At 45.0% G+C, this 26,308-nt stretch overlaps 1 protein-coding gene and 1 long non-coding RNA gene across 5 annotated transcripts; one reads left to right on the plus strand and one right to left on the minus strand.

Moving 5' to 3' along the window:
* On the plus strand, positions 1–17,662 carry TMEM268 (transmembrane protein 268). 4 transcript variants are annotated; one of them, XM_081967303.1, is made up of 9 exons: positions 1–122; positions 2,356–2,557; positions 5,681–5,790; positions 6,694–6,801; positions 8,061–8,210; positions 11,291–11,401; positions 12,495–12,575; positions 13,674–13,862; positions 16,533–17,662. In XM_081967303.1, exons 2-9 carry the CDS (start codon positions 2,449–2,451, stop codon positions 16,722–16,724), a joined length of 1,050 nt encoding a protein of 349 aa, XP_081823429.1. In that variant the 5' UTR covers positions 1–122; positions 2,356–2,448; the 3' UTR covers positions 16,725–17,662. The 4 variants fall into 4 exon arrangements, with proteins under 4 accessions (XP_081823429.1, XP_081823431.1, XP_081823428.1 ...); XM_081967304.1 differs by lacking the exon at positions 1–122 and adding an exon at positions 2,180–2,245; XM_081967305.1 differs by lacking the exon at positions 2,356–2,557 and having other exon boundaries at positions 2–122.
* Positions 17,663–19,511: 1,849 nt separating this feature from the next.
* On the minus strand, positions 19,512–26,028 carry LOC309399481. Its single transcript, XR_014176524.1, has 4 exons — positions 26,014–26,028; positions 23,550–24,007; positions 21,592–21,684; positions 19,512–19,882 (listed from the first exon to the last, which is right to left on the minus strand). It is a non-coding gene; the product is annotated as an uncharacterized lncRNA (long non-coding RNA).
* Positions 26,029–26,308: the final 280 nt, after the last annotated feature.

A 26,308-nucleotide genomic window follows, 5' to 3' on the forward strand; every position in this document is an offset into this window, starting at 1 on the left:
AGGGAGAGGGAGAGGGAGAGAGAGAGTGCATTTTCCTAGAAGTCGTACTAAGTATAACTCTGTCCTGCTAGAAAAGACAATGGAGATTTGTGAAGGAGTGCCTCCAGAATCACAACTAGCTTGTAAGTCCTTTTTCTTATTCATCTGCGACTCTTAAGTTGCTAAACTTTGTTCAACTTTACAGATGTCCTTTCCCCTCCCTTACAACGGGCTTCGTTATTCAGTTCCCCTTTATATGCTCTACAAATCTTTTTTTGGACTTTGGGAAGTACATTTAAAAAAAAACAAACCAGGAGTGAGACTAGGTGAAAGGTGAATGGATTGATATACAAGCGGAGACACCAGAATTCGTAAATTCTTTTTGGAAAAGCAATGGATTTCATCTTCTTTTAACCAATTTCATTGTATACACGATGTACAATGACAATAAAGGCTATACTATACTAGTTTGATTTAGGGAACACGGTGGCTCAGTAGCTAAGACGCTGACCTTGTCAATCAGAAAAGTTGGCAGTTCGGCGGTTTGAATCCCTAGTGCCGCGTAACCGAGTGAGCTCCCGTGACTTGTCCCAGCTTCTGCCAACCTAGCAGTTCGAAAGCACGTAAAAAATGCAAGTAGAAAAATAGGAATCACCTTTGGTGGGAAGGGAACAGCGTTCCGTGCGCCTTCGGCGTTGAGTCATGCCGGCCACATGGCCACGGAGACGTCTTCGGACAGCGCTGGCTCTTTGGCTTTGAAACGGAGATGAGCACCGCCCCCTAGTGTCAGGAACGACTAGCACATACGTGGGAGGGGAACCTTTACCTTTACCTTATATGATTTTGACAGCCTGATACGAACGTGGGAAAGGGTGGCCCAATCCTTCTCCTTCGTCCTGCGCAATCTGAGTAATCTTAAAACCGGCGTCACGAGAAGCATCTGCTTGTTCTTGATTGTGACTGATACGACAACCGGAGTTTTGCAACTGTGCTGAATTTCTAAGGCGGGTTGAAGCAAAGGAATGACCAATGCAGTTAACTCCCATTTGATGGATGCTGCCTGCCTTAAAAAAAATTTAAAAACCCAAATCAATCTCCCATATTATTCTGGGAATCCATATTTTGTCCACATATTTATTTATTAGTTTGTTTGTCAAACATGTACAAGATAACAAGTAAACAAGTATAGGTATGAACATAAACATGAACAAAGGAAGTAAATCCAGATAAATGGGGACAGTAGGACAGGGACGGTAGGCACGCTGGTGCGCTTATGCACGCCTCTTTTACGGACTTCTTAGGAATGGGGTGAGGTCCACGGTAGACAGTTTGAGGTTGAAGCTGTGGGGGGTTTGAGGATGTAACAACGGAGTCAGCTAGAGACTACTCTGTTGCTGAAGTCATATTTTCTGCAATTGAGTTTGAAGCGGTCTACCTTGAGTTTGTATCAATTGTGTATTATTGAGCCTGAAGTAGTCATTGACAGGTAGGACGTTGTAGCAGACAATTTTGTGTACTACGCTTAGATCGGACCGCAGGGGGCGCAGTTCCAGATTGTCCAAGCCCAAAATTTGAAGCCTGGTGGCAGAAGGGATTCTATTGTAGAGTAGAAGAGTGGAGGACTCTTCTTGTGAAATACTTCTGGACCCGCTCAATCGTGTTAATGTCCGATATACAGTGTGGGTTCCAGGCGGAACGAGCTGTATTCAAGAATCGGTCTGGCAAAGGTTTTGTTCATTTGTTGGACAGGTCAACCTGGCGCTTCGGTGACACCAGAAAGAGGTCAATAACCATTGTCATTTCAGGTGGTAACACCTGCAGGGGTGCAACAGCAATCTCTGTTCTGTCTTTGTGAAGTTTGGAGATGTGGTCATGGACCATTTCTGAAGTTCAGAAACAGGGAAGCAACCAATCTAGGAAGGCCCTTTTTAGATTCTTCTTTTTTCACAACAACAAAAAATCTGATTATTTAGCCTTTGGGCATCTAGACTGAGATCAACTGGGAAACGCTCCCACGAATACAAGTCGGCAGAGCTGGGAAGAACTTTAGTACCCAACTTCTGAAAGCAGAATAGAAAAAAAAACAAAAACACAGTTCTGTGCAAAAAGCTTTGGATTCCTCGTAGAACCTGTTTTGCACAGCTGAGAGGTGTGTAACCCTGGCCAGATATTTCTTCACACCATGACACAATAGAGTCAGGAGTCAAAGAAAGAACTGGAAGCACCCTAGAAGTAGCCAGGGATGAAGCTTCGCTGGACTTCAGAGGTGCATTTGTTGATCTTCCGAACTTTACCTGCAATTGCCTATCTTCTCCTGGACCCTAACTGCAGGGAATGAACCGATGAAATTTTTTGTTTCTCCCGTCCTGAAAACAGCTGGGATCTTCAAGGAAGAAAGAGCAGGCACTGACAGCTGAAGTTCTTGTTGGGTAAATTGTACACCTGGTTTGTGGTGGAATTGTACACGACATGGTTTGTGGTGGAAACCAAGACAAAGAGGATGATGAAGAAGGACTACCCTTTAGCATCGCTTATTGTTGGAATAAAGGAAAGGAGCACCCAGATTTCTGGAGAAATGGTAAAAATCAATCATTGGTGGAAAACTTGGTGGTAGCCAGTGGTGGGATTCAAAACGTTTTACTATCAGTTCTGTGGGCCTGGCTTTGTGGGCATGGGGTGGCTCTGTGGCCGTGGCAAGGGAAGGATACTGCCCCATTCCCTCCCCACTCCAGGGGGAAGGATACTGCAAAATCCCCATTCCCTCCCCACTCCAGGGGAAGGATACTGCAAAATCCACATTCCCTCCTCACTCCAGGGGAAGGATACTGCAAAATTCCCATTCCCTCCCCACTCCAGGGGAAGGATACTGCAAAATCCCCATTCCCTCCCCACTCCAGGGGAAGGATACTGCAAAATCCCCATTCCATCCCCACTCCAGGGGAAGGATACTGCAAAATCCCCATTCCCTCCCCACTCCAGGGGAAGGATACTGCAAAATCCCCATTCCATCCCCACTCCAGGGGAAGGATACTGCAAAATCCCCATTCCCTCCCCACTCCAGGGGAAGGATACTGCAAAATCCCCATTCCCTCCCCACTCCAGGGGGAAGGATACTGCAAAATCCCCATTCCATCCCCACTCCAGGGGAAGGATACTGCAAAATCTCCATTCCCTCCCCACTCCAGGGGAAGGATACTGCAAAATCCCCATTCCATCCCCACTCCAGGGGAAGGATACTGCAAAATCCCCATTCCCTCCCCACTCCAGGGGAAGGATACTGCAAAATCCCCATTCCCTCCCCACTCCAGGGGAAGGATACTGCAAAATCTGCATTCCCTCCCCACTCCTTTGGTCCTTTGATCAAAATCCGGATGCTTGGCAATGGGTTTATATTTATGACAGTTACCATGTCCTGGGATCACGTGATCCCCTTTTACGACCTGACAAGCAAAGACAATGGGAAAGCAAGATTCACTTAACAACCGTGTTACTAACTTAACAACCTCCGCAAGAAATGTCGTAAAAATGGGGGCAAATTCCTTTAACAAACATCTCACTTAGCAGCATAAATTTTGGGGCTCAATTGTGGACGTAAGTGGAGGACTGTATTAAATCCACGAGCGATTAAATTTGAAATCGGCTACTTCCAAGGTTTACGTTAAAATCGGCCACAAAGACCACAAATTTCGTCCTGCTTCGGCAACTTTAAACACTCAAAGAGCCACGAAGGTCCTAACCGGACCACCAGTTCAATTCTGGAGTCAACTGGAAGTCCAGTTCCCCCACCATAGAGTCTCCTCGTAGCATGGCGTGATTTCTCTTCTGCCGACTGGAAGTCCGGTTCTCCCCACCATAGAGTCTCCTCCTAGTGCGGCGTCCTTTTTCCTCTTCCTGCCCTAACCAAAAGCCCTATCAATTGTGGAGCCCACCGGCGACAGGGAGCTGCAGCAGAGGGATGGAAGAGCCACATGCGGCTCCGGAGCCACAGATTGCTGGCCCCTGATTTAGAACAAGGGCTAGAAAGGTCACATGGGGAAAAAAATTCAAGTTCAGCTCATGGCATTGCTAAACAGTATAAAAACGATACGTGATTACGTCACCTTGTTCCAGGAGGAGACTTTTTTTAACCCCTCTCTTTCAAAAGGAAGCTTTGTCAAAAATCCATGGAACTTAATCATGCCTTTGATAAAAACAAACAAGCATCCTTTTGGTGTGCTTCAGTTGCGCTCATCTTAAACCTGAGATTTGCAAATATATCTTTCATCTGCTTGTCATTTCCCCAACGCCGTTAAAATATTCTTCCCAGCATTTCCTGGAGATTCACGGATGTGCGCAGCGCGCGATTTCTCCTCTGCAGCATTAGCAATGTTTTCCCAAAAGCACCACTTGGTGAACAAAGCGAAGCTGAAGACGTGGATGTTCTATCTCCCAAATTTTATCCATTAACTCCCCCCCGCAATCCCCAACCCCAAATCTGTCGTGCTGAAAATGCATCTGGAAATCTTGATCTTAATGGAAATTGACAATCGCACGAGATACAGGAGTGGGTAATTTGGAACGCCATTGCTTTGAAGACATTTCAAATGAAGCTTCTATTTGGCAGACAGAAAATAGTTGCGTTGGCTTTGTTGCCCTTCGCACTCAGCTCCGGCTTACTCGATAAGCCGGAGTGATCTTGATTAACCTATTGCACCGAGCCAAAATGTGGTGTGCATGGGCTTTGCCTGAGTGTGTTGTGTGAACCCAAGTGTCATGTTTTGCAAAGCACGTCCCAAAGGGGCTTTTTTTTTCAAGAGGCAATTGGACTTTCCTTGTTTTTCCTTGAAGAGGTTTCGCTTCTCATCCACGGAGGCTTCTTCAGCTCTGACTGAATGGTGGGGAATGGAAGGATTCAGTTCTGAACTGAAGAAGCTTTTTGGATGAGAAGCGAAACGTCTTCAAGGGAAAACAGAGAAAATCCTATTGCCTCTTGAAGAAGCACTTTTGTGTTGTGGCCCGCCAGCGGCCAGTGGAGCTGGCACCAGATCCGGACAGGGAGGAGGTTGGGGAGGAAGATGGGCTAGTACTGGAGTCTGGGGAAGGCTCTGAGGAGGGCTCTGTGTCGGAGGCAGAGAGGGGGCCAGGACTGTCTGGCAATTATCAGCTGCCTTTGGAGTCAGACATCAGTGAGGCAGAGGAACAGCTGGAGCCTGTTCCCAGTGTGCGTCAGAGTTGCCAGACAAAGGGAGCAGCTAAAGAACAGGGGTTGACTTGGGAGTAAAGTCACAGGGGGACAATGAATGGCCCCTCCCAGAGGAAATAAAGGAGGAGCGAAAGGGGAGTGGAGTTTGCAGGAGACCATTAGTTCGCTTCATTGGTTCGTGACTCTCCGAGACTCCTTGCCAAGTTTTGCAGAGATTGGTCTGGCAGCTCTCCAAGCCAGAGAAGGTCTGTGACCGTAAATCCTCCCTCGAAAGACTTTGCGGGATGTGAATGAGCAGAATTCGCAGTCAATGAAAGGGTTTTTTTGTCGGGACCAGGAGTTTGCTTCGGGCTCTTGGGAAGCCTCGGTCAGAACATTTTGGGACAACCATAACTTCAACGATTGAGAACCTCCATAGACATTTGTCAACCATGATTGATGACATATTGTGCAATTGACTGACTGCGGTTTAACCTTGCCAACGTTGAACAATTAATTTTCCCAACGCTTGCATTGCAGACATTCCAAATGGACAAGTTCTTATGGTGTTGACAGCTCTCAAGCCCCGGGGTCCTCCTCCTGCCCTCATGAATTCTTGGCAAGAGAAACTGAAGACTTTGGGGATAGAGGTGAGGCTTCCAGTCTTGTTGAAACCTGCAATATGAAAATCAGCACTTTTAGCAGATTCCCATTAGACGCCACACCATATTTGTCCCTCCTGCGTGCATGCCCATACATGTGTCTTTGTGCGGTATGAGAAAATATGTATCTAAAATAGTATACAGAGGCATTTGTTGTTGTTGTTAATTGGAAAGTCATGTCCGACCCATCGTGACCCCGTGGACAACGTTCCTCCAGGCCTTCCTGTCCTCTACCATCCTCTGGAGTCCATTTAAGCTCAGGCCGATTGCTTCGGTGACTCCATCCAGCCACCTCCTTTTCTGTCTTCTTCTACTTCTACTTCTACTCCTTCTTCTTCTTCTTCTTCTTCTTCTTCTTCTTCTTCTTCTTCTTCTTCTTCTTCTTCTTCTTCTTCTTCTTCTTCTTCTTCTTCTTCTTCTTCTTCTTCTCCTCCTCCTCCTCCTCCTCCTCCTCCTCCTCCTCCTCCTCCTCCTCCTCCTCCTCCTCCTCTATTCTCCTCTTCTCCACTATTCCTTCTCCCCCTCTTTCTTGCTTCACATTCCTTGATTGTTGTTGTTAGTTGTGAAGTTGTGTCCCACCCATCGCAACCCCTATGGACAACATTCCTCCAGGCCTTCCTGTCCTCTCCCATTCTCTGAAGTCCATTTAAGCTCACGCCGACTGCTTCGGTGACTCCATCCAGCCACCTCCTTCTCTGCCGTCCCCTTCTTCTTCTTTTGCCCTCCATCGTTCCCAGCATGAGGCTCTTCTCCAGGGAGTCTTTCCTTCTCATTAGGTGGCCAAAGTCTTTGAGTTTCCTCTTCAGGATCTGGCCTTCTAAAGAGCAATCAGGGTTGATCTCCTCCTCAAGTGACAAACACAAGTCTGATGATGTGCGGTTATCCGAACAGGTGACAGAAGACCAGTGGGAAACTTTGATACAACGAGCTGTGCTGGAGCCAGAAATAAGAACGTACCTATCGTACAACTCCAGAGGAATAAGGATGGCCATTGCTGTGGTAAGAACCCCATAGAACTATTGGGGAAGACAGTTGGGGCATGCAGTGCTCTGTTGGTGACACAGGGCTATGCAGGTAGTCCTCAACGTACAACAGTTCATTTGGGACCATTCAAAGTTACAGTGTCACTGAAAAAAAACACGACTTATGGCCATCGTTCATACTTATGACCATTGCAGCATCCTCATGGCCACGGGACCAAGATTGTGGGGTAATGTGGGCTAAATCTATTGAATCTGTCTATATCTATCACAGAAGTGAGTACCATCCCACTCACATTTTGCAAATATTTAAGTCTTTCTTTTCATGTGACAACACTGAAGAAATGACGCTTGGCTATAATGTAAGGTAGTGAGTACACGGCTTGTACAACAGTGTAAATGGGCTGTCCCCTCAAAATAACGCAACATACAGTCATTAATGTCTAAACTGCTGGCCAGTTTAATCCATCCATCCATCCATCCATCCATCCATCCATCCTATCTATCTATCTATCTATCTATCTATCTATCTATCTATCTATCTATCTATCTATCTATCTATCTATCATCTCTATATCTAGTATCACTCTCATCTATTTCGTATCACTATCTCTCTCATCTATCTATCTAGTATCTATCTCATTCTTAGTCTGTTTGTCTGTCTGTCTCTCTCTCTCTCTCATCTATCTATCTATCTATCTATCTATCTATCTATCATCTATCATCTATCATCTATCTATCTATTTATCATCTATCTATCATCCTAATATCTTTCATCTCTATCATCTCTCATCTTCCTCGTCTGTCTGTCTGCCTGCCTACCTACCTACCTACCTACCTACCTACCTACCTACCTACCTACCTACCTACCTTTCTAATATCTCTCTCATCTCTATCTCTCATCTCATCTCTCTCTCATCTATCTATCTATCTATCTATCTATCTATCTATCTATCTATCTATCTATCTATCCCTCTATCTCAAGCTCATATGCCATTCACCTCGCCAATGGGGATTCTAGACGGCTTACAGATTGAGTGAAATGCGTTATAAAAGATTCTTTTTCATCTTTTCAAGAGTAAATATTGCTCTGAGTTGTCTTTAAGTGCCATCTCGGAGATGGGCGGTCCCTCAATTTGATAAGAAGCCAATAAGTAAATAACCATGATTCTCATTGCTTGTGCAGTCAGCCAAATGTTTAGACCAGACTTCGCCATTTTTATTCCCTTGTTGTTGTTATTATTATTATTTCTGAGACTTAATCTCTCTCCTTTTCAGATTGTTTACGTGATTCTTTGGATCAACCTTTATTCCGTCCTGCAAATTTTTTCGGTTGGACAGTCCTGGAAAGTCAGTGTATTGGTTACCCTTGTAGCCTTGGTGACTGCTGTGGCCATTCACGTCATAATTCATCACTACCAAAGAAAGGTAAAACAGTATCCAGTTGCCATTTCCATTTTTTGGGGTTAATTAATGACCCCATAACCCCTTGCATCAAGAGTGAAGTCGGGGCAAATGAATGCAGCTCAGCATTTACTGACTGGATACCCTTCCTTTCACCAATGCGGAGTTTGCGGCAGATATTTTCTCATTGTGCCCAGAGAGAGAAATATCTGCTGCTACCTACCACATTTTCCCGAAAATAAGACAGGGTCTTATTTTCTTTTGACCCCCGAAATAAGCACTTGGCCATATTTTCGGGGGAGGCCTTATTATGTTTGAGGTGCAGGAGGAGGAGGAGGCAAGCGTGGTCACCTCATGGCTGCTGCTGTGTTGCAATATTTTCGGGGAGGGCTTATTTTAGTGCACGTGCTCAAGATTGGGCTTATTATCCTGGGTGGTCTTATTTTTGGGGAAACAGTGTAGGATTGAAGTCACAGCCTCCCCATTGTGAGGTGAAAGCTCCACCTCTAAGCCACTGTACCACTCATCCACTTGCCATTTCCATGAGGGATTAATATTTCTTGTGCATGTCTGTCTGTCTGTCTGTCTGTCTGTCTGTCTGTCTGTCTCTCTCTCTCTCTCTCTCTCTCTCTATCTATCTATCTATCTATCTATCTATCTATCTATCTATCTATATCTATTTTTCTATCTATCTATCTGTATCTATCTATCTCTATCTATCTATCTATCTATCTATCTCTAGCTCTAGCTCTAGCTATCTATCTATCTCTATCTATCTATCTATCTATCTATCTATCTATCTATCTATCTATCTCTATATCTATCTATCTATCTATCTATCTATCTATCTATCTATCTATCTATCTATCATCTATCTAATTCTTTGACCCCGGGTGATTCCCTACTATTGGTAAGCAACAGATGGAAAGAATCAAGATCTATCCAATGAGGTTTAGCAGGAATCCCACGGGTGAAATACATGAGGCGATGCTTCCTAATCTTGGAGGATGATATCAGCACATTTTGCGACACCGCCTCGATCCCGCTGTTGTAGCAGTCATGCATGAGTCATGTTTGGGTTTTAATTTCTTCTGTATGTCTTGTGACTTCAAGTCTCTTCGCCTGCTCTATCGAGACAGCTCTTAGAGGCACGGGGGGAAAAATATGTCCCTGGGGTTGAAATCACTATCTCTTGGACTGTGGGGTCATCTGTGTTCTCTGAGCTTGGTGATGTTCTTCCAGATGTTTCATTACCAAATTAGGGAACTTCCTCAGTGCAAAGTGTATAGGAACAATGATGATATTCCCTAGTGGGGTAATGAAACATCTTCAAGAAAACCACCAACCTCAGAGAGCTTGTCCTCCTCCACTTCCTCCTCCTCCTCCTCTTCTCCACAAGCCTTCTAGGATTGATGATGTTACCTAGTTGAGTCATGAAACACCTACAAGAAAACAACCAAGCTCAGAGAGCTCAAGGACCCTATAGTAGTCCTCCTCCTCCTCCTCCTCCTCCTCCTCCTCCTCCTCCTCCTCCTCCTCCTCCTCCTCCTCCTCCTCTCCACAAGCCTACTTCCTTCTAGGACTGAGGATGTTACCTAGTTGGGTAATGAAACATCTTCAAGAAAACCACCAACTTCAGAGAGCTCAAGGACCCTATAGAACTCCTCCTCCTCCTCCTCCTCTCTACAAGCCTACTTCCTTCTAGGACTGATGATGTTATCTAGTTGGGTCATGGAACACCTACAAGAAAACAATCAAGCTCAGAGAGCATCAAAGATCCCACAGCCCCCACCCCTACTTCTCCTGAAAACCCAACTTCCTTCTAGCACTGATTGTCAGGGTTCTGACAGAACCCTAATTAATTTAATTCATGAGCCTTGAGCCAAGTTTCAAAAGAGATCCAGTTATTTATTAGGAGCGACGTGTCAGCAAGTACCTGAGGGGAGTTAGCTCTGCCCCATGTGATGTACGGCCCACCCATGATCCTGTTTCCCCCCCCTCCTCCCAGGGTGTGTCATAAATCACATTCTCCAATGGAGCATTTTGGCGGGCAGTAGAAAACACACCTCTCCAGCTGGCTCTGGTAACCTGGGATGTAATCTGGAGAAAGGTATGCGTGGGATGTGCTTCTGGTTATGGCAGCTCTGCCCTCCTGCCTATGGCAACTCGAGGGCAGGGCAAAAGTGCTTTATGAGCTGACACTGATGATGTTGCCTAGTTTGGCAATGAAATGTCTTCAAGAAAACCCCCAAGTTCAGAGAACACAAAGGTTCTCCCAATCTACAAATATTCTCTTCTGCAAGTTTTCTCTGGAGTTGGTTTTGTTCTTTCGTTAGGGTGTCGATTTATCTCAGCTCCCACAAATGTAGTCAAAGCCAAAATGCTAAATCAGGATTTGCCAATTTGGTGAAGAAGTCCCAAAACACATCCTGGCTTTTTACGGGACCTCAGATCCTTTTCCTAAAAAGTTCAGGAGATCAAATTTAGAGGCATTAATTTCTTCCCTACAAAAAAAGTGCTCTTGATTCCACTGGCCTGCCGTTGATTTCAAATTAAATGTAATTAACTTGAGGTCGCCGGATGGCTCCCTGTGCTTTTGACAATTTTCCCTTCTGCCTAATGAAAAATTAAATAGTGACTTTTGCAGAAGCCCGTGGAGCTGACTGGGTAATTGGGCTGTCACCTCGCCTGCATCCATTATTTATTTTCTGTCTTGGCTAAGAGGTTGGCCTTAGAGGTGGCTTGTCAGGTTGGGTAGAATCCAAATATGAAGACTTCACAGCAGATTAGAGCAGGGGTGAAATCCTCCCGTTCTTCGTATGTTTTAGCCTCCGGTCCCCTCATCATCCTGGTTGCTCTTCTCTGCACTCTTTGTAGAGTCTCCACATCTTTTTTTATAGTGTGGTGACCCAAACTGGATGCAGTATTCTAGGTGTGGTCTTACTAAGGCTTTATAAAGTGGTGTTAAGTACCTCCCTTGATTGTATCCCTTCGTTAATGCAATTTAGGATTGCATTGGCTTTTTTGGCTGCCGCCTGCGTACTGCTGGCTCATATTTAGCTGGTTGTTCTTTTCACCTTTTTCCTTTTCCTTCTCTTTATCAGATGAATGTGAGTACAGATATGAGGCTAATGGCTGCCAATGAAGCCTTCATGAAACTTGGATTCCTGGTCGGGATGACAAATATTCCGGAGAAGAACTGTGCTGGCCCACAGGTATGTATTTCTGAAAGGGGAATTTCCTGACAGAATAGTAATACAATAATACAATAGTTGAGTTGGAAGGGACCTTGGAGGTCTTCTAGTCCAACCCCCCGCCTAGGCAGGAAACCCTATACCGTTTCAGACAAATGGCTATCCAACATCTTCTTAAAGACTTCCAGTGTTGGGGCATTCACAACTTCTGGAGGCAACTTCTGTTCCACTGATTAATTGTTCTAACTGTCAGGAAATTTCTCCCCAGTTCTAAGTTGCTTCTCTCCTTGATTAGTTTCCACCCATTGCTTCTTGTTCTACCCTCAGGTGCCTTGGAGAATAGTTTGACTCCCTCTTCTTTGTGGCAACCCCTGAGATATTGGAAGTAGATCAGACCAATGGCTGTCCAATCTCTTCTTTAAAAATATCCAGGGATGGAGCACCCATAATGTCTGAAGGCAGTGGCTCAGTAGCTAAGACCCTGAGCTTGTCGATCAGAAAGGTCGGCAGTTTGGCGGTTCGAATCCCTAGCGCCGCATAACGGAGTGAGCTCCCGTGACTTGTCCCAGCTTCTGCCAACCTAGCAGTTCGAAAGCACGTTAAAAATGCAAGTAGAAAAATAGGGACCACCTTTGGTGGGAAGGGAACAGCGTTCCGTGCGCCTTCGGCGTTGAGTCATGCCGGCCACATGACCACCGAGACGTCTTCGGACAGCGCTGGCTCTTCAGCTTTGAAACGGAGATGAGCACCGCCCCCTAGAGTCGGGAACGACTAACACATATGTGCAAGGGGAACCTGGCCATATCAGGCAAATGGTTGCCCAGTCTTAAAAACCTCCAGTGTTGTTGCACCCACAACCTCTGGAGACAAGTCATTTCTCTACATCTGTCCCATGAAACATTATAGTTTTGCTTGCAAGAATTTCCACCTTCTGAAGATAAGATATCAGGCTTTGGAAGGTTGTATGGAAGTTCCGGATGCGAGTCACTTCTTTACACAAATGGTGTAGCATCACATCTGTGAAATGCAAGTGATTGCTCTGTCCACCGCAGAGACAGCTGATTTTTTCCCAAGTGCTTTCTTGTTTATCTTCCTCCCTTCCCTTGTCCTTCAGTTGTGGTTTGTTCGTTTCGATGTTGGACCCTGCCTTCATTCTCTGACGGATTCGCTGGCTACTCTGAAGAGAAATCAGGAGGTAAGTGGTTTGGCTGATCTTTCCCTACAAGCCTCAGATGCAGGGTCAAAAAAAAGAGGACCTCTGAAATGCATTCCTGTCCAGTTAATTGTGTTGTCAGAGAAATAAATAACATTTAGATGCCTTGCGGCAACAGATGAAAATGCTAACTCTTCTTCCTACACCCTGAAACTTCCAGAACGTTCAAAAAATAAAAACAACATTTGATGTCTTCCTCTCACACTTCAGTCAGTCCCATTCATGGTCATCTTTTAACCACCCCATAATAATCCCTTTTTTCTGAACTTGGCATCCCAAGAGCAGGAAGCAAACTCCTTGTCCCGGCAAAAAACACCTTTTATTCATTGACTGTGAATTCGGCTCCTTCATATCCAGCAAAGTCTTTCGAGGGAGGATTTACAGTCACAGACCTTATCTGGCTTGGAGATAAGGCCGATATCTGTAAAACGTGACAAAAGAGTCTTGGAGAGTCACAAACCAATGAAGCAAACTAATGGTCTCCTGCAAACTCTGAGGGCTCTGTGTCGGAGGCAGAGAGGGGGCCAGAGCCGTCTGACAGTTATCATCTACCTTCAGAGTCAGACATCAGTGAGGCAAAAGAACAGCTGGAGCCTGTTTCCAGAATGCACATGCGCAAAGTTGCCAGAAGAAAGGAACAGCTAAAGAACAGGGGTCGACTTGGGAGTAAGGCCACAGGTGGACGATGAATGGCCCCTCCCAGAGGAAATAAAAAGAGGAGCAAAGGGGAGTGGAGTTTGCAGGAGATCATTAGTTTGCTTCATTGGTTCGTGACTCTCTGAGGCTCCTTGCCAAGTTCTGCAGAGATCGGCCTGTCCGCTCTCCAAGCCAGATAAGGTCTGTGACCGTAAATCCTCCCTCGAAAGACTTTGCTGGATGCGAATGAGCAGAATTCACAGTCAATGAATAAAAGGGGTTTTTGGTTGGGACCAGGAGTTTGCTTCATGCTCTTGGGAAACCTCGGTCAGAACACACGTGAAACAAAATCTGAAAAGAGATTTTTCAGCTTTGATCCATTGTTTTGGATTTGCTGCCTCTCACATTGCTTTCGCTAAAATAAATCATGGTCTCCATTGCCAGTCGGCTCTGCAGCGCAATCTGGAAGACGTCGGCATTGTAGTCGAGACAGCTATCCTGCCAACTTGGGAAAAGCAACTGAACGATTCTTTGGAAGAATCTTCCCTCTTGCCAGAGACAAAGAAGAAAGGCAGCAAGAATTTCTTGGCGCGCCGAGAATTCCTCCGTCTCGTCCCGGACAGAACACCAGAGGTAAGAACTCCCTTTCCATTTCTTCTTCTTCCCTTCCTCCTCAGCTTGGAAGGCCAGCAAAATGATTGTAATCAGAATCAGAGTTAGAAGGGACCTCAGAGGTCTTCTAGTCCAACCTCCTGCTCAAGCAGGAGACCCTCTATAACAATTTAGACAGGACACTTTTCGGGGTTCTAAGTAACAAATCCAATGCAGTCAAACCTCTGAGGCCTAGATGTTCCTCAAAGTCCAACTTTATTACTACTTTAGTTCTACAGAGGAAGGATTGAGTCTGTCCTCAGCACCTCTATAACTGTCTGATTTGGCTCTGCAACCCAACAAGACAGATAATTAGAACTGCAGAAAAAACATTGGCTACCAACCTGCCTTCCATTCTGCAGGAGCCAGAAAGAGGGCTGTGGAAATATCTACAGACCCCTCGCATCCTGGACATAAATGGTTTCAACTCCTATCCTCAAAACGACACTGTAGGGCACTGCACAGCAAGACAACTAGGCACAAGGACAGTTTTTTTTCCCCCGAACGCCCTCACTCTGCTAAACAAATAATTCCCTCACCACTCTCAAACTATTTACTAAGCCTGCATTGCTGTTACTATTAGTCTTCTCGTCGTTCCTAGCACCCATCTCCTCCCACTTATGGCTGCAGGTCTGTAAATTGCATCCTTGTTGCTTGCGTCCTTATGATTTTTTAAATTGATATTGATTGTTTCCTGATTGCTTATTTGCACCCGGAAGAAATGCTTTCCAATATTTTCGTGGTATAACAACCTGAAGTAGACTCAGTCTGTGCTCTAGTAATGCCTTGAGATTCGTCGTGGAAAGAGGAGCTTCCAGGGAAAGTATGTGACATGATATTGCCCAAGAGTTTTGCAATCACCATTGTTTTGAAAACCCTTTGAGCTGCAAAGGATATCCGCATGACTCAGCTGGAATCCCTTGTGAAAGTCAAGCTGTGTTCTGAACACGCCTTTTGTTTTATATTATTTCAAATCCGCCCTCAATCCCCGAGGAGCGTGACTGATGCACAACACAGATTTGACATATTAACAGAGTTGGAAAAGAAACCTTGTAGGCCTTCTAGTCCAATGCCCCTTCCCCCCCCCCAACCCCAGTAGGAGACCCGACACCATTTCTGATAGATGGCAGTCTAGTCTCTTCTGGAAAGCTTCCAGGGATGAAAATCCCACATCTGCTGAAGGCAACTTCTGTTCCTTTGGGTTGATTGTTCTCACTGTCAGAAAATTCCTCCTTATTTCTAGGTTGAATCTCCCCTTGGTGAGTTTCCATCCATTGTTCCTTGTTTGGCCTTTGGGTGCTTTGGAAAATAGCTTAAACCCCCTCTTCTCTGTGGCAGCCCCTCAAATATTGGAAGACTGCTATCATGTCCCCCCTGGTCCTTCTCTTCATTAGACTAGCCATGCCCAGTTCCTGCAACTATTCATCATATGCCTCTAGTCCTCTAATCATCTTGGTTGCTCTTCTCTGCCCTCTTTCTAGAGTCTCAACATCTTTTTCATAGCGTCTGTCTGTCTGTGTCTTATCTATCTATCTATCTATCTATCTATCTATCTATCTATCTATCTATCTATCTATCTATCATCCACCATCTGTCCATCCATCCATCTCATCTATCTATGTCGTCCGTCCGTCTGTCTGTCTGTTCCTTCTAGGATTGATGATGTTACCTAGTTGAGTCACGAAACACCTACAAGAAAACAACCAAGCTCAGAGAGCTCAAGGACCCTATAGTCCTGCTCCTCCTCTTCCCATCCTCCTCCTCCTCCTCCTCCTCCTCCTCCTCCTCCTCCTCCTCCTCCTCCTCCTCTCCACAAGCCTACTTCCTTCTAGGACTGAGAATGTTACCTAGTTGGGTAATGAAACATCTTCAAGAAAACCACCAACTTCAGAGAGCTCAAGGACCCTATACTTCTCCTTCTCTTAATCTATCTATCATCTATCTATGTCTTCTGTCTGGCTGTCCTGTCCTGTCCTGTCCTGTCCTATCTATCTATCTATCTATCTATCTATCTATCTATCTATCTATCTATCTTTCTATCTATTGTAATATCTCTCTCATCTATGTATCTATCGTAATATCTATCTATCTATCTATCTATCTATCTATCTATCTATCTATCTATCTATCTATCTATCTATCTATCTATCTATCTATCTATCTATCTATCTATCTACAATTAGAACAGTAATAAAACCCATGTCCAGTATGAACTACAAAACCTAAGCTACATTAACTAACGTGATTAAAAATAAGAGGGGAAAAAAAAACCTGGATAAAATTCCAGGCAGGCAAGAAATTAGCTGGGACCAAAAAAGGAGATTGGAATACAAATCCTTGCCTTTCAGTTGGATTTGGGGTTGTGCACAAGCATAGACTTTTGTTTTAATTTGTGGGTTGTTGGGTGGAGGCTGAGATTTTTACTCATGAGAAACTCCTGTTCAGCCTCCAGAGTTTTCTGCTGGGATCAGAATAAAATAGACTTCCTTGTGTATGTGTTCATGGCTATCTTATACTTATTTATATCCCTCTTATTTGTACCAATCTCATGCATAAAATGTCCCTGCCTCTACTAATACCTGTTACCTTGTACACCTTGACAAATAAATAAATAGAATAGAATGAAGGTTGACTTCTTGTCTTTTGTTTTAGCCAATGGCCCAGCAGCTCTTGACGGTTTTCAGCAGCTACTACGTCAGGCTCTTGGTCAGTGGTCAGCTTCCAGAAGTCCATGCGGGGCAGCACAAAACTATCGGCCAGAAGCCTTGTCTCTGTCAGTTTGTAAAGACTAAACTGCTGGGAAAAGAATTCTCCCAATTCCAACAAAGGTGGACATTATGTTAGCAAGCAAGGCTCTCGATCGTCAAAGACTGAAGAACTAGAAGCCTGAGGGAATGAAGAATGGTTTGCATTGCTCTCCAGGCAAAAGAACCAGGTCTAAAAATATTTTCTGGGAAATGCCTGTGCCTTATTCTGATGAGAGACTACATTATATTTGGATCAGGATCTGCCTCTGAGTGATAAGAAGGCTTATTGCCATGTGGTCTATTGTTTCGCCGGTCTCTGGATTGGATTCTCATGCATTGTTGGTTGAGCAGAGTCGTGACAGTGAGTTGGCAGTCATATCAATGCTGGAAGGGAAAAGAAAAGAAAAAGAAAGAAAGAGGGAGGGAGAGGAAGAAAGAAAGAAGAAAAAGTAGAGAAAGAAGGAAAGAAGGAAAAGAAAGGAGGAATGAAGGAAAGAGAGAAAGAAGAAAGGGAAAGAAAGAAAGAGGAAGAGAGAAAGAGGAGAAAGAAAGAAGGCAAAGAAAGAAAGAGGGAGGGAGAGGAAGAAAGAAAGAAAGAAGAAAAAGTAGAGAAAGAAGGAAAGAAGGAAAAGAAAGGAATGAAGGAAAGAGAGAAAGAAGAAAGGAAGGGAAAGAAAGAAAAAGGAAGGAAGAGAAAAAGAGGAGAAAGAGAAAGAAAGAAGGCAAAGAAAGAAAGAGGGAGGGAGAGAAGAAAGGAAAGAGAAAGAAAGAATAAAGAAAGAGAAAAAGGAAGGGAAAGAGAAAGGGAAAGAAAGAAGGAAGGAAGGAAAGAAAGAAAAGAAAAAAAGGAAGGGAAAGAAAGAAAAAGAAAAACGGGAGGAAGGAAAGAGTAGAAAGAGAAAGAAAAGAAGGAAGGAAGGCAAATAAAGAAAGAAAGAGGGAGAGAAGAAAAGAAAGAGAAAGAAAGAAAAAGGAAGGAAGGGAAAGAAAAAGGGAAAGAAAGTAGGAAGGAAAGAAAGAAAGAAAAGAAAAAGAGGAAGAAGGGAAAAAAAGAAAAAAAGGAAGGAAGGGAAAGAAAGAAAAGAAAAAGAAGGAAGGAAAAAAGAAAGAAAAAGGAAGAAAGGAGGGAAAAGAAAGGAAGAAAGAAAAAGGAAGGGAAAGAAAGAAAGAGAAAAGGAAAGAAGGAGGGAAGGAAGGAAAGAAAGGAAGAAAGAGAAAAACAATTCCCCCAGGAACGAAGAATTATCTAACTGGATTCAGGAAACTCCCAGCCACAATGTTATGAACTGAACTCCTGAGCTTTTTCGGTGTCTGTTTGAGAGCCCGCAAATTCTCAGCTCAGCTCCCCTTACTTAAAAGACCCGCGGAGTGACTCACAGTCAGTGAATCAGCTTCTAGGAAAGAGAGGGTGCCTGGAGTATATTCCCCCTGGTCTCCCCTACATGTGCAAAGTCATCCTTTGCGCCCCGTAGCCTCCGCCCCCCCCCCCCCCCGGTGATAAAGAATCATGCAACTGACTTCTGCGTGGGATTTACTCCTTTCTATATAAGGCAATTTCTCCGGTTTCTCCCCCCTCCCCTCTTTTAACTACTTGTGATAGAAGGAATAGCAGAGCTAAAACAACAACATATGACAGGGAATCCTCTGCTTACCATCATTCATTTAGTGGCTATTCGAAATGACAATGACCCGGAAAAGAAGGGACTTACGGCCATTTCTCACCCTTGTGTCCATTGCAGCTTCTCCAATGCTCACCTGATCAAACTCCAAGGGCTTGGCTCGTACTTATGACAGTTGTATTGCTCTGGGGTCATGTGACTGCCCTTTGTAACTTCCGAGCCGGCTTTCGACAAACGAAGTCGATGAGGAGAAGCCGGATTCATTTAATGACTGCCCGATCCACTTAACAACTGGAGTGGTTGGCTTAACAAAGGTGCCAGAAAAGGTCATAAAATGGGAGAAGGCTGATTTAACAGCTATCTTGCTCAGGCATGCTTGGCTCACTTGTGGCCGTCAGTCAAGGACTACGAAAGAAAGAAAGAAAGAAAGAAAGAAAGAAAGAAAGAAAGAAAGAAAGAAAGAAAGAAAGAAAGAAAGAAAGAAAGAAGAGAGAGGGCAGGAGGGAGGGAGGGAAGGAAGAACAGAGAGGAAAAGAAAAAAGAAAAAAGGAATGAAGCGAGGAAGGAAAGTAGGAAGAAAAGACGAGGGAAAGGAAGGATGGAAGAAAGAGAAAAAAGAGGATGGGAGGGAAGGAAGGAAGAAGGGAGAGGAAGAAAAGAAAGAAAAAGAGGAAGGAAGGAAGGAAAGAAGGAAAAAAGGGAAAGGAAGAAAAAAAGAAAGAAAAGAGGAAGGAAAAGAAAAGAGGAAGGAAGGAAGGAAAGAAGGAAAATAGGGAAAGGAAGAAAAAATGAAAAAGGAGAGAGAAAGGAAGGAAAAGGAAAAAAAAGAGAGGAATGAAGGAAGAGAAAGGAAAAAAGGGAAAGGAAGAAAAAAAGAAAGAAAAGAGAAAAGAAAAAAGAAAAGAGAGGAAGGAAGGAAGGAAAGAAGGAAAATAGGGAAAGGAAGAAAAAATGAAAAAAAGGAGAGAAAAAGGAAGGAAAAGAAAAAAAAGAAAAGAGAGCGGAATGAAGAAAGAGAGAGAAAGAAAGAAAGAAAGAAAGAAAGAAAGAAAAAGAAAGGGGAAAAAAGAGAGACCTAATAGGGCTCCTTAGTGTGTTTACTGCAAGAAACTGACATAACTAACCATCAAATTTTATTTCCGGCAAATGGGCAGTTGCCTATTCAAGAGGGGCAAAACTATTTTATCAATGTTATAACCACCATCACTCCCTCTTTTAAATAGCCGCCACCATCCCTGGTTGGAAAAAATAAAATACAAACCAAGTCAAGCAACTGCATTTTTTATTCCAGAAATTAAATTTTTTCCTTTCGATATAATTTCAAGATTTGGTCATTTCAAGGGTTGGCTCTACTGGTACCTCAAAGACACAGGATAATCGAACAGGTTCATCTCCGCTCCGAGGGGAGTTTATAAACCTGTTTTCATGAGTTGTCTGAGATGGCCAAGTAGAAGGATGGGAAGCATCTCGCGTCTTCTCCAAAGGGGAGACGAGGACCGGATGTCGTTCCAGAGGATCTGCGAACGGCGAGCGGTCCTTTATCTGCCTCATGTCCCCCTAGGCTGATCCACAATGGAACTGGCGCATCGGGGGGTCTCTGCCTTCCGAGATTTTTGTCATCCGCCCGCAGGGTAACCTGAACAAGTCAAGAAAGAAAGTTAACGTTTTAGGAACTATGGGTCCTGCTTTGTCCAGTCCAATACTCACCCCATTTTAGACAAATGGATTTGATGGGATATATATATATATATCTATAATATATATATAATTTATCAGCACAAATACAACACACACACACACACACACGTGTGTGTGTGTGTTGTATTTGTGCTGATAAATAAATAAAGGGAGACTAGTATAGATCTATTTCAAGCTATTTAGCTCTCATCAGCTATCCATACCCTTACTGGGATTTGAACCTATTTGGGCATACCAGGGGTTGTAACACAAATACATATATATACATATATATATAAAATGCCACTTTTGAGTTTTGTGTCGTCTGTGAACTGATTTGGAGCGTGGGGGGGGGGATTTTTCTCCCCCCTTCCGTCTTCCTCATTGTTGCTACGTTGACGGGTTTGTTTTTCTTTTTTTTTTGAAAATGTGACTTTGGAGAGCAATAGGCACTAACTGGCTGGTTAAACTTCCTTTTTTCTTTGAGATTCCAAGAAAATGTCTGAGTGAGAGATGACAACTTTCCTCCTCCTTTTTATTCGGCCTCACTAAGATAGCCTTTGTTAGCTATCTTCTACCTTTCTGGAGGGAGGGAGGGAGGGAGAGTAATTTGGTAATAAATTAGGACAGTGTGTGGCAACTGGAAACAGAACTGGTGTGTCAAGAGAAGGAAGGAAGAAATGCATCTCCTTAGAGACTTGCATCAGGTTTCATTACAGTATTTCCCAACAATGTTCTATGAATGATTCAGTACCCTTTCCTTTCCTTCTCCTTTCCCTTTCCTGTCTTCTTCCCTTCCCTTCCTTTTCCTTCTCTTCCCTTCTATCCTTTCCCCTCCCTTCTTCCTCTCCTTTCCTTTCCTTTTTTCCCCTTTCCTCTCCTTTCCTTCTCCTTTTTCCTTTCCCTCCCTTCCTTTTCCTTCCCTTTTTTCTTTCCTTTCTCCTCCCTTCTTCCTTTCCTTTTTCCTTTCCTTTCCTTTCCTTTCCTCCTTTTGCATTTCCCTTAGTTAGAATGAAACTCAAAGCTGTCCATTAATGTTCTGTCTTGCACTGGGCAGTTCCTTCAACAACCTGTTCTCCCTCTCGGCTTCTCTCATGTAGTGGCTTTCTTTGTGTGCTTTTGAGTCATTTTTCATGACTAGCAACTGCCTGGACCTGTTCCTTGCAGTTGTCTTGGCAAGATTTCAGAAGGGTTATCCACTTGGTGTTTCAGGGAGTCTATAATGTTTAACGGTGAAGGGGGAAAAGAAAGAAAGGAAGGAGGGAGGGAAGGAGAGAGGAATGGAGGGAAGGAAGGAGGGAGGGAAGGAAACAGAGGGAGGGAGGAAGGAGATGGGATGAGAAAGGGAGGGAGGAAAGGAATGTGATGGGATGAGAAAGGAAGGGAGGGATGGAGGGAAGGAAGGAAGGAGGGAAGGAGAGAGGAGGGAGATGAGAAAGGGAGGGAAGGAGGGAGGGAAGGAGAGAGGAATGGAGGGAAGGAAGGAGATGGGATGAGAAATGGAGGGATGGAGGGAAGGAAGGAGGGAGGGAAGGAGAGAGAGAGGGATGGAGGGAAGGAAGGAGGGGGGGTTGTATTTTTTACGAAATTGGAGGACTCATTTGGCCCAGCCTTGACTGTCTATCATTTTCTTCCCATCCCCAGCAGAGATTTCCCACTTTCTCTTACCTTTTTCTTGGGGGGAAGATTCTAATCTCTCCTTGTCATCGTTACAGCAGGAGCAACAGCAGGATCTCACTTTTGCTGCCACATACCTGCAGGCTGGAAGCCACAGAGAGGGAGACAGAGAAAGAGAGAGAGAGAAAGAGAGAGAGAGAAAGAGAGAGAGAGAAAGAGAGAGAGAGAGAGAGAGAAAGAAAGAGAGAGAGAGAGAGAGAGAGAGAGAGAGAGAGAGAGAGAGAGAGAGAGAGAGAAAGAAAAGTAAGAAGGAATACGTAGCAATGCCCAGATTCATCTCACCTGAACAAATCCAGATGTTGTCAGATCTACCACATCTCAAACTTTCCATTAGCGGTAGAATAATTGAAATCTGTAAATTCTATCACTAAATTGATATCTCTGGATGGGGGCAGGGAGGGGGAGCAGAGAGCTTAACTAACTGATCATTTCTCCACATTGAAATTTTTTTTAAAAAAACAATCAAATAAGAAATAGTCCTTGACTTAGCACCCCAACGGAGTCCCCAAATTTCCTTGGCCAAGTGAGACCTTTGTTAAGGGACTTTTGCCTCACTTTACGACCTTCCTTGCCGTGCTTTCTTAAGCGAAGCACTGCAGCGTTTTAAGTTGGTCACGTGGCTGTTAAGTGAACCCGGCTTCCCCATTGGCTTTGCTCATCGTGAGGTCGCAAAAAGGGGATCCCCATGACCCCGGGGAGGCTGCAACGGTCGTAAATATGAGTCGGTGGCCGAGCGTCTGAATTTTTGAAGCCATGACCCCGGGGGAGGCTAAAACGGTCGTAAATGTGAGAAACGGTCGTAAGTCGCTTCTTTCAGTGCCGTCGTAACTTTCAACGGTCACTAAATGGACTCTAGTGAGGTCTTCCTGTACTTTGGTCTAATCTGGGAACTCCTGTGTTTGCTGAAGTCGTGAAAGAAAGAAAAAAGCTAAGTCCAGTGAGCAATCTTGTAAATCAACCTTGGAACTTTTGTATCTTGGATTTGGCCTCGGTTTAGAGTTGGTGACAATTAATCTTCAAAGGATTTCCTGGTTTCCTGAGCGAGGGTTGGTTTAAAGATTTAAGCCAACTTTGAGTTTGGATCCCGAGGGATCCTGGTTGCTCTCTGAGCTCTGTTGTTTTCCTGCAGACGGAGGAATGGAGATTCTAACCCTAACCCTCCTTCCTTCCTTTCCTCCTTCGCTCCCTCCTCCGCTCCCTCCTTCCTTTGTTCTTTCCCTCCCTTCCTTTCACATCCCATCTCCTTCCTTCCGTCCCTCCTTCCTACCTTCCCTCCTTCCTTCTGTCCCTCCCTCCCTTTCTCATCCCATCTCCTTCCTTCCCTCCCTTCCTTCCATTGCTCCTTCCCTTTCTCATCCCAACTCCTTCCCTCCTTCCCTCTTTCCTTCCTTCGTTCCTTCCCTCTCTTTCTTATCCCATCTCCTTCCTTCCCTCCCTCCCTTTCTCATCCCATCTCCTTCCTTCCCTCCCTCCCTCCTTCTCTCCTTCCTTCCTTCCCTCCCTCCCTTTCTCATCCCATCTCCTCCCTCCCTCCCTTTCTCCCATCCCTCCCTCCCTTTCTCATCCTTCCTTCCCTCCCTCCTTCCTTCCTTTCATCCCTTCCTCCTTCCCTCCTTTCATCCCTCCCTCCCTTTCTCATCCTTCCTTCCCTCCCTCCTTCCTTCCTTCCTTCCCCCTCCCTCCTTCCCTCCTTTCATCCCTCCCTCCTTTCATCCCCCCCTCCCTCCCTTTCCCATCCCATCTCCTTCCACTCCTTCCTGGGGTGGAGGGACCACATAATCCTAGGCTTGGACTAGCCCATCAACTCCCACCCCCTGCTCTGTAAACTAAAGTATTTTTTTAAATCTAACCCTGGCCAGCAAAAGGATTTTAATCCCCAACCTTCGTTTGACGAAGACCCTCTTTGGAACGGAAACCTGGGTTTAGGTCAGAGCTGATTCTTGACTTACCACTGGCGATAACTCAAGCCATGTTTCTTTAGTGTTGGAAGAAGGGCTTCCTCTGGCCCTCGCGATTATTTCTCCTTCTCGGACCGTCTCCCCTTCTCCTCTCTTCTCCTCCGCCTTTCACGCCCAAGGATCGACTTCAAGTGATTTCCTCTTGCAAAATAATAATAATAATAAAAAAAATAAGCTGTGCAAACTTCCCTCTGGGGCAAAGTGGGTCACGTGGATGTCACAGTAGCAACCAGGCAGGATGTTTTGTGACTCAGGGCACTTGTGGTGTTGTTGACTTAACAGCCAGGCGAGGAGAGGAAAGGGATCAAATGTCACTGAGCATCGAGTAGGCAGGAAAATTCGTCCTCCCGAAAGCCGTTGAAAACAGGTGCTTGTTTTGTTCTGCGACTCTCCAGGGGTTAAATGCCCCCTTCTGCCATCTTCAACAACAACGCGCCAACATTTCAACCCTTAGAATAGAATGACAGAGTGGTAAGGGACTTTGAAGGTCTTCTAGTCCAACCCCCTGCCTAGGCAGGAAACCCTATACCGTTCCAGACAAATGGCTATCCAACATCTTCTTAAAGACTTAAAAGTGTTGGGGCATTCACAACTTCTGGAGGCAACTTCTGTTCCACTGATTAATTGTTCTAACTGTCAGGAAATTTCTCCTCAGTTCTAAGTTGCTTCTCTCCTTGATTAGTTTCCACCCATTGCTTCTTGTCCTACCCTCAGGTGCCTTGGAGAATAGCTTGACTCCCACTTCTTTGGGGCAGCCCCTGAGATATTGGAAGACTGCTATCATGTCTCCCTTAGTCCTTCTCTTCATTAAACTAGACCTACCCAGTTCCTGCAGCCGTTCTTCATATGTTTTAGCTTCCAGTCCCCTCATCATCTTTGTTGCTCTTCTCTGCACTCTTTCTAGAGTCTCCACACCTTGTTTATATCGTGGCGACCAGAACTGAATGCCGTATTCCAAGTGTGGCCTTACCAAGGCCTTGTAAAGTGGTATTAACCCTTCATGTGATCTTGATTCTATCCCTCTGTTGATGCAGCCTAGAACTGTGTTGGCTTTTTTGGTAGCTGCTGCACACGGTTGGCTCTTATTTAAGTGGTTGTCCACTAAGGACTCCAACATTCCCTTGTTTGTTGGCTCGGCAGCTGGAGGTTCCCTTCCTATCCTCCTCCTCAATTACCCACCCCTGGGTCAAGGGCAGAGCTAGGCCAGAGTTGCTGCACAACTGCAAAAGGTCCAGGAGCCTTCTCTAATTGTTCCCAAGGGCAAGGTGCCAGACGGGGAGATTCCTGTATTATTGGCAGAAGACAATCAAGTAGTTAGCTCAAAGTCCACACTTTGGATTGTTTGCACCCGACAGTAACCCTTTATTTATTTATTTTTCATTTTCCCCAGTCTGAAGGTATAAGGGAGTGTTTCAGGAACAGAGAGGGCTGGGCACAATTCTGTCTGGGCACAGCCTTTGCAAACCAATCCAGTGGGTTGTGTGTTTCCATAAAAGAATGAAGAATGTCTACAGGCAAACCACAAGCAATCACTCTACCGTACCCTGCCCTACCTTCCTCCTTTTCCACCCTCACAAAGACGATTTACTTTGTTCCTGAGCTGTCTTTTGGGCTGGAGAATTGTAGAAATCTCTCCCTCCCCCCTCCCTCCCTCCCTCCCTCCTTCTTTTCTCTTTCTCTCACTTTTTCTCTCTTTCTCTCTCTCTCTTTCTCTTTTTCTCACTCCCCCTCCCCTCCACTCTCTCTTGCTCTCCCTCACTTTCCCCTCATTCTCTTTTTCCCCTCCCTCCCTCCTTCCTTCTTTTTCTCTTTCTCTCACTTTTTCTCTCTTTCTCTCTCTTTTTCTCACTCCCCTCCCCCTCCCCTCTCTCTTTCTCTCCCCCACTTTCTCTCTTTCTCTTTCCCCCCTTCTTCCCTCCTTCCTTCTTTTTCACTTTCTCTCACTTTCTCTCGCTTTCTCTTTCTCCCTCTTTTTCTCTTTTTCTCACTCTCCCTCCCCCTCCTCTCTCTTTCTCTCCCTTGCTTTCTCTCTCTTTTTCCTCCCTCCCTCTTTCTTTCTCTCTCTCCTCTTTCTCTTTCTATCTCACCTTCTCTCACTTTCTCTCTCCCTCCCTCCCCAGTCCCCACCCTCTCTTTGTCTCTTTATCTCTCTCTTTCTCCCCCCTCTCTCTTCCTTTCTCTCTTTCTCTCTCTCTCTCTTCCCCTCTCTCTTTCTGGTTCTCTTTCTATCTCACCCTCTCTCTCTCTTTCTCTCTCTCTCTCTCTCTTTTTCTGGTTCTCTTTCTATCTCACCTCTCTCTCTTTCTCTTTCCCTCACTCCCCTCTTTCTCTGCTTTCTCTCTCTCTCTCTCTCTCTCCCTCCCTCTCCCCCTCTCTCCCCCCCTTTGTCAATTTTGATCAAATTAGAAAATAAACGAAGTATAAAACGATCGCTCTCTCTCATCCCAGATCTCACCCGCTGCCGAATCGCTGTTGCGAATTCGAATTTGCTTCTGCAGAGGATGTCTCCAGAGAAGTATGTTTATGGCAGGCAGCGTTTCCCGGCACTCAAGGGGGAAACGTGGCATCAAAGAGCTTGCCACGCAGATTTGCACCGACGTGCCTTGAGATTGTTATCCACCTGGAAAACACGTCAAGGAGGGCACGTTTGGAGAGTCAAGAATATAGCGGAGAAAAATAGGGACAGAAATAGGAGTTGTCGTAAAATGAAGCATAACCTTGTGTTGCCGAGGCCGGCATATTTCTTCGTT

The sequence above is a fragment of the Natrix helvetica genome (assembly GCF_964273705.1).
Source record: "Natrix helvetica genome assembly, chromosome: 15".
Classification (NCBI taxonomy): domain Eukaryota; kingdom Metazoa; phylum Chordata; class Lepidosauria; order Squamata; family Natricidae; genus Natrix; species Natrix helvetica.

Excerpts from the sequence above, each read along its gene's own strand:
- TMEM268 (XM_081967303.1), top strand. The coding sequence starts at position 2,449 with ATGGTTTGTGGTGGAAACCAAGACAAAGAGGATGATGAAGAAGGACTA. Across the intron at positions 2,558-5,680 it reads CCCAGATTTCTGGAGAAATG|ACATTCCAAATGGACAAGTT; the intron begins GTAAAAATCAAT and ends CTTGCATTGCAG. Across the intron at positions 13,863-16,532 it reads TCCCGGACAGAACACCAGAG|CCAATGGCCCAGCAGCTCTT; the intron begins GTAAGAACTCCC and ends CTTTTGTTTTAG.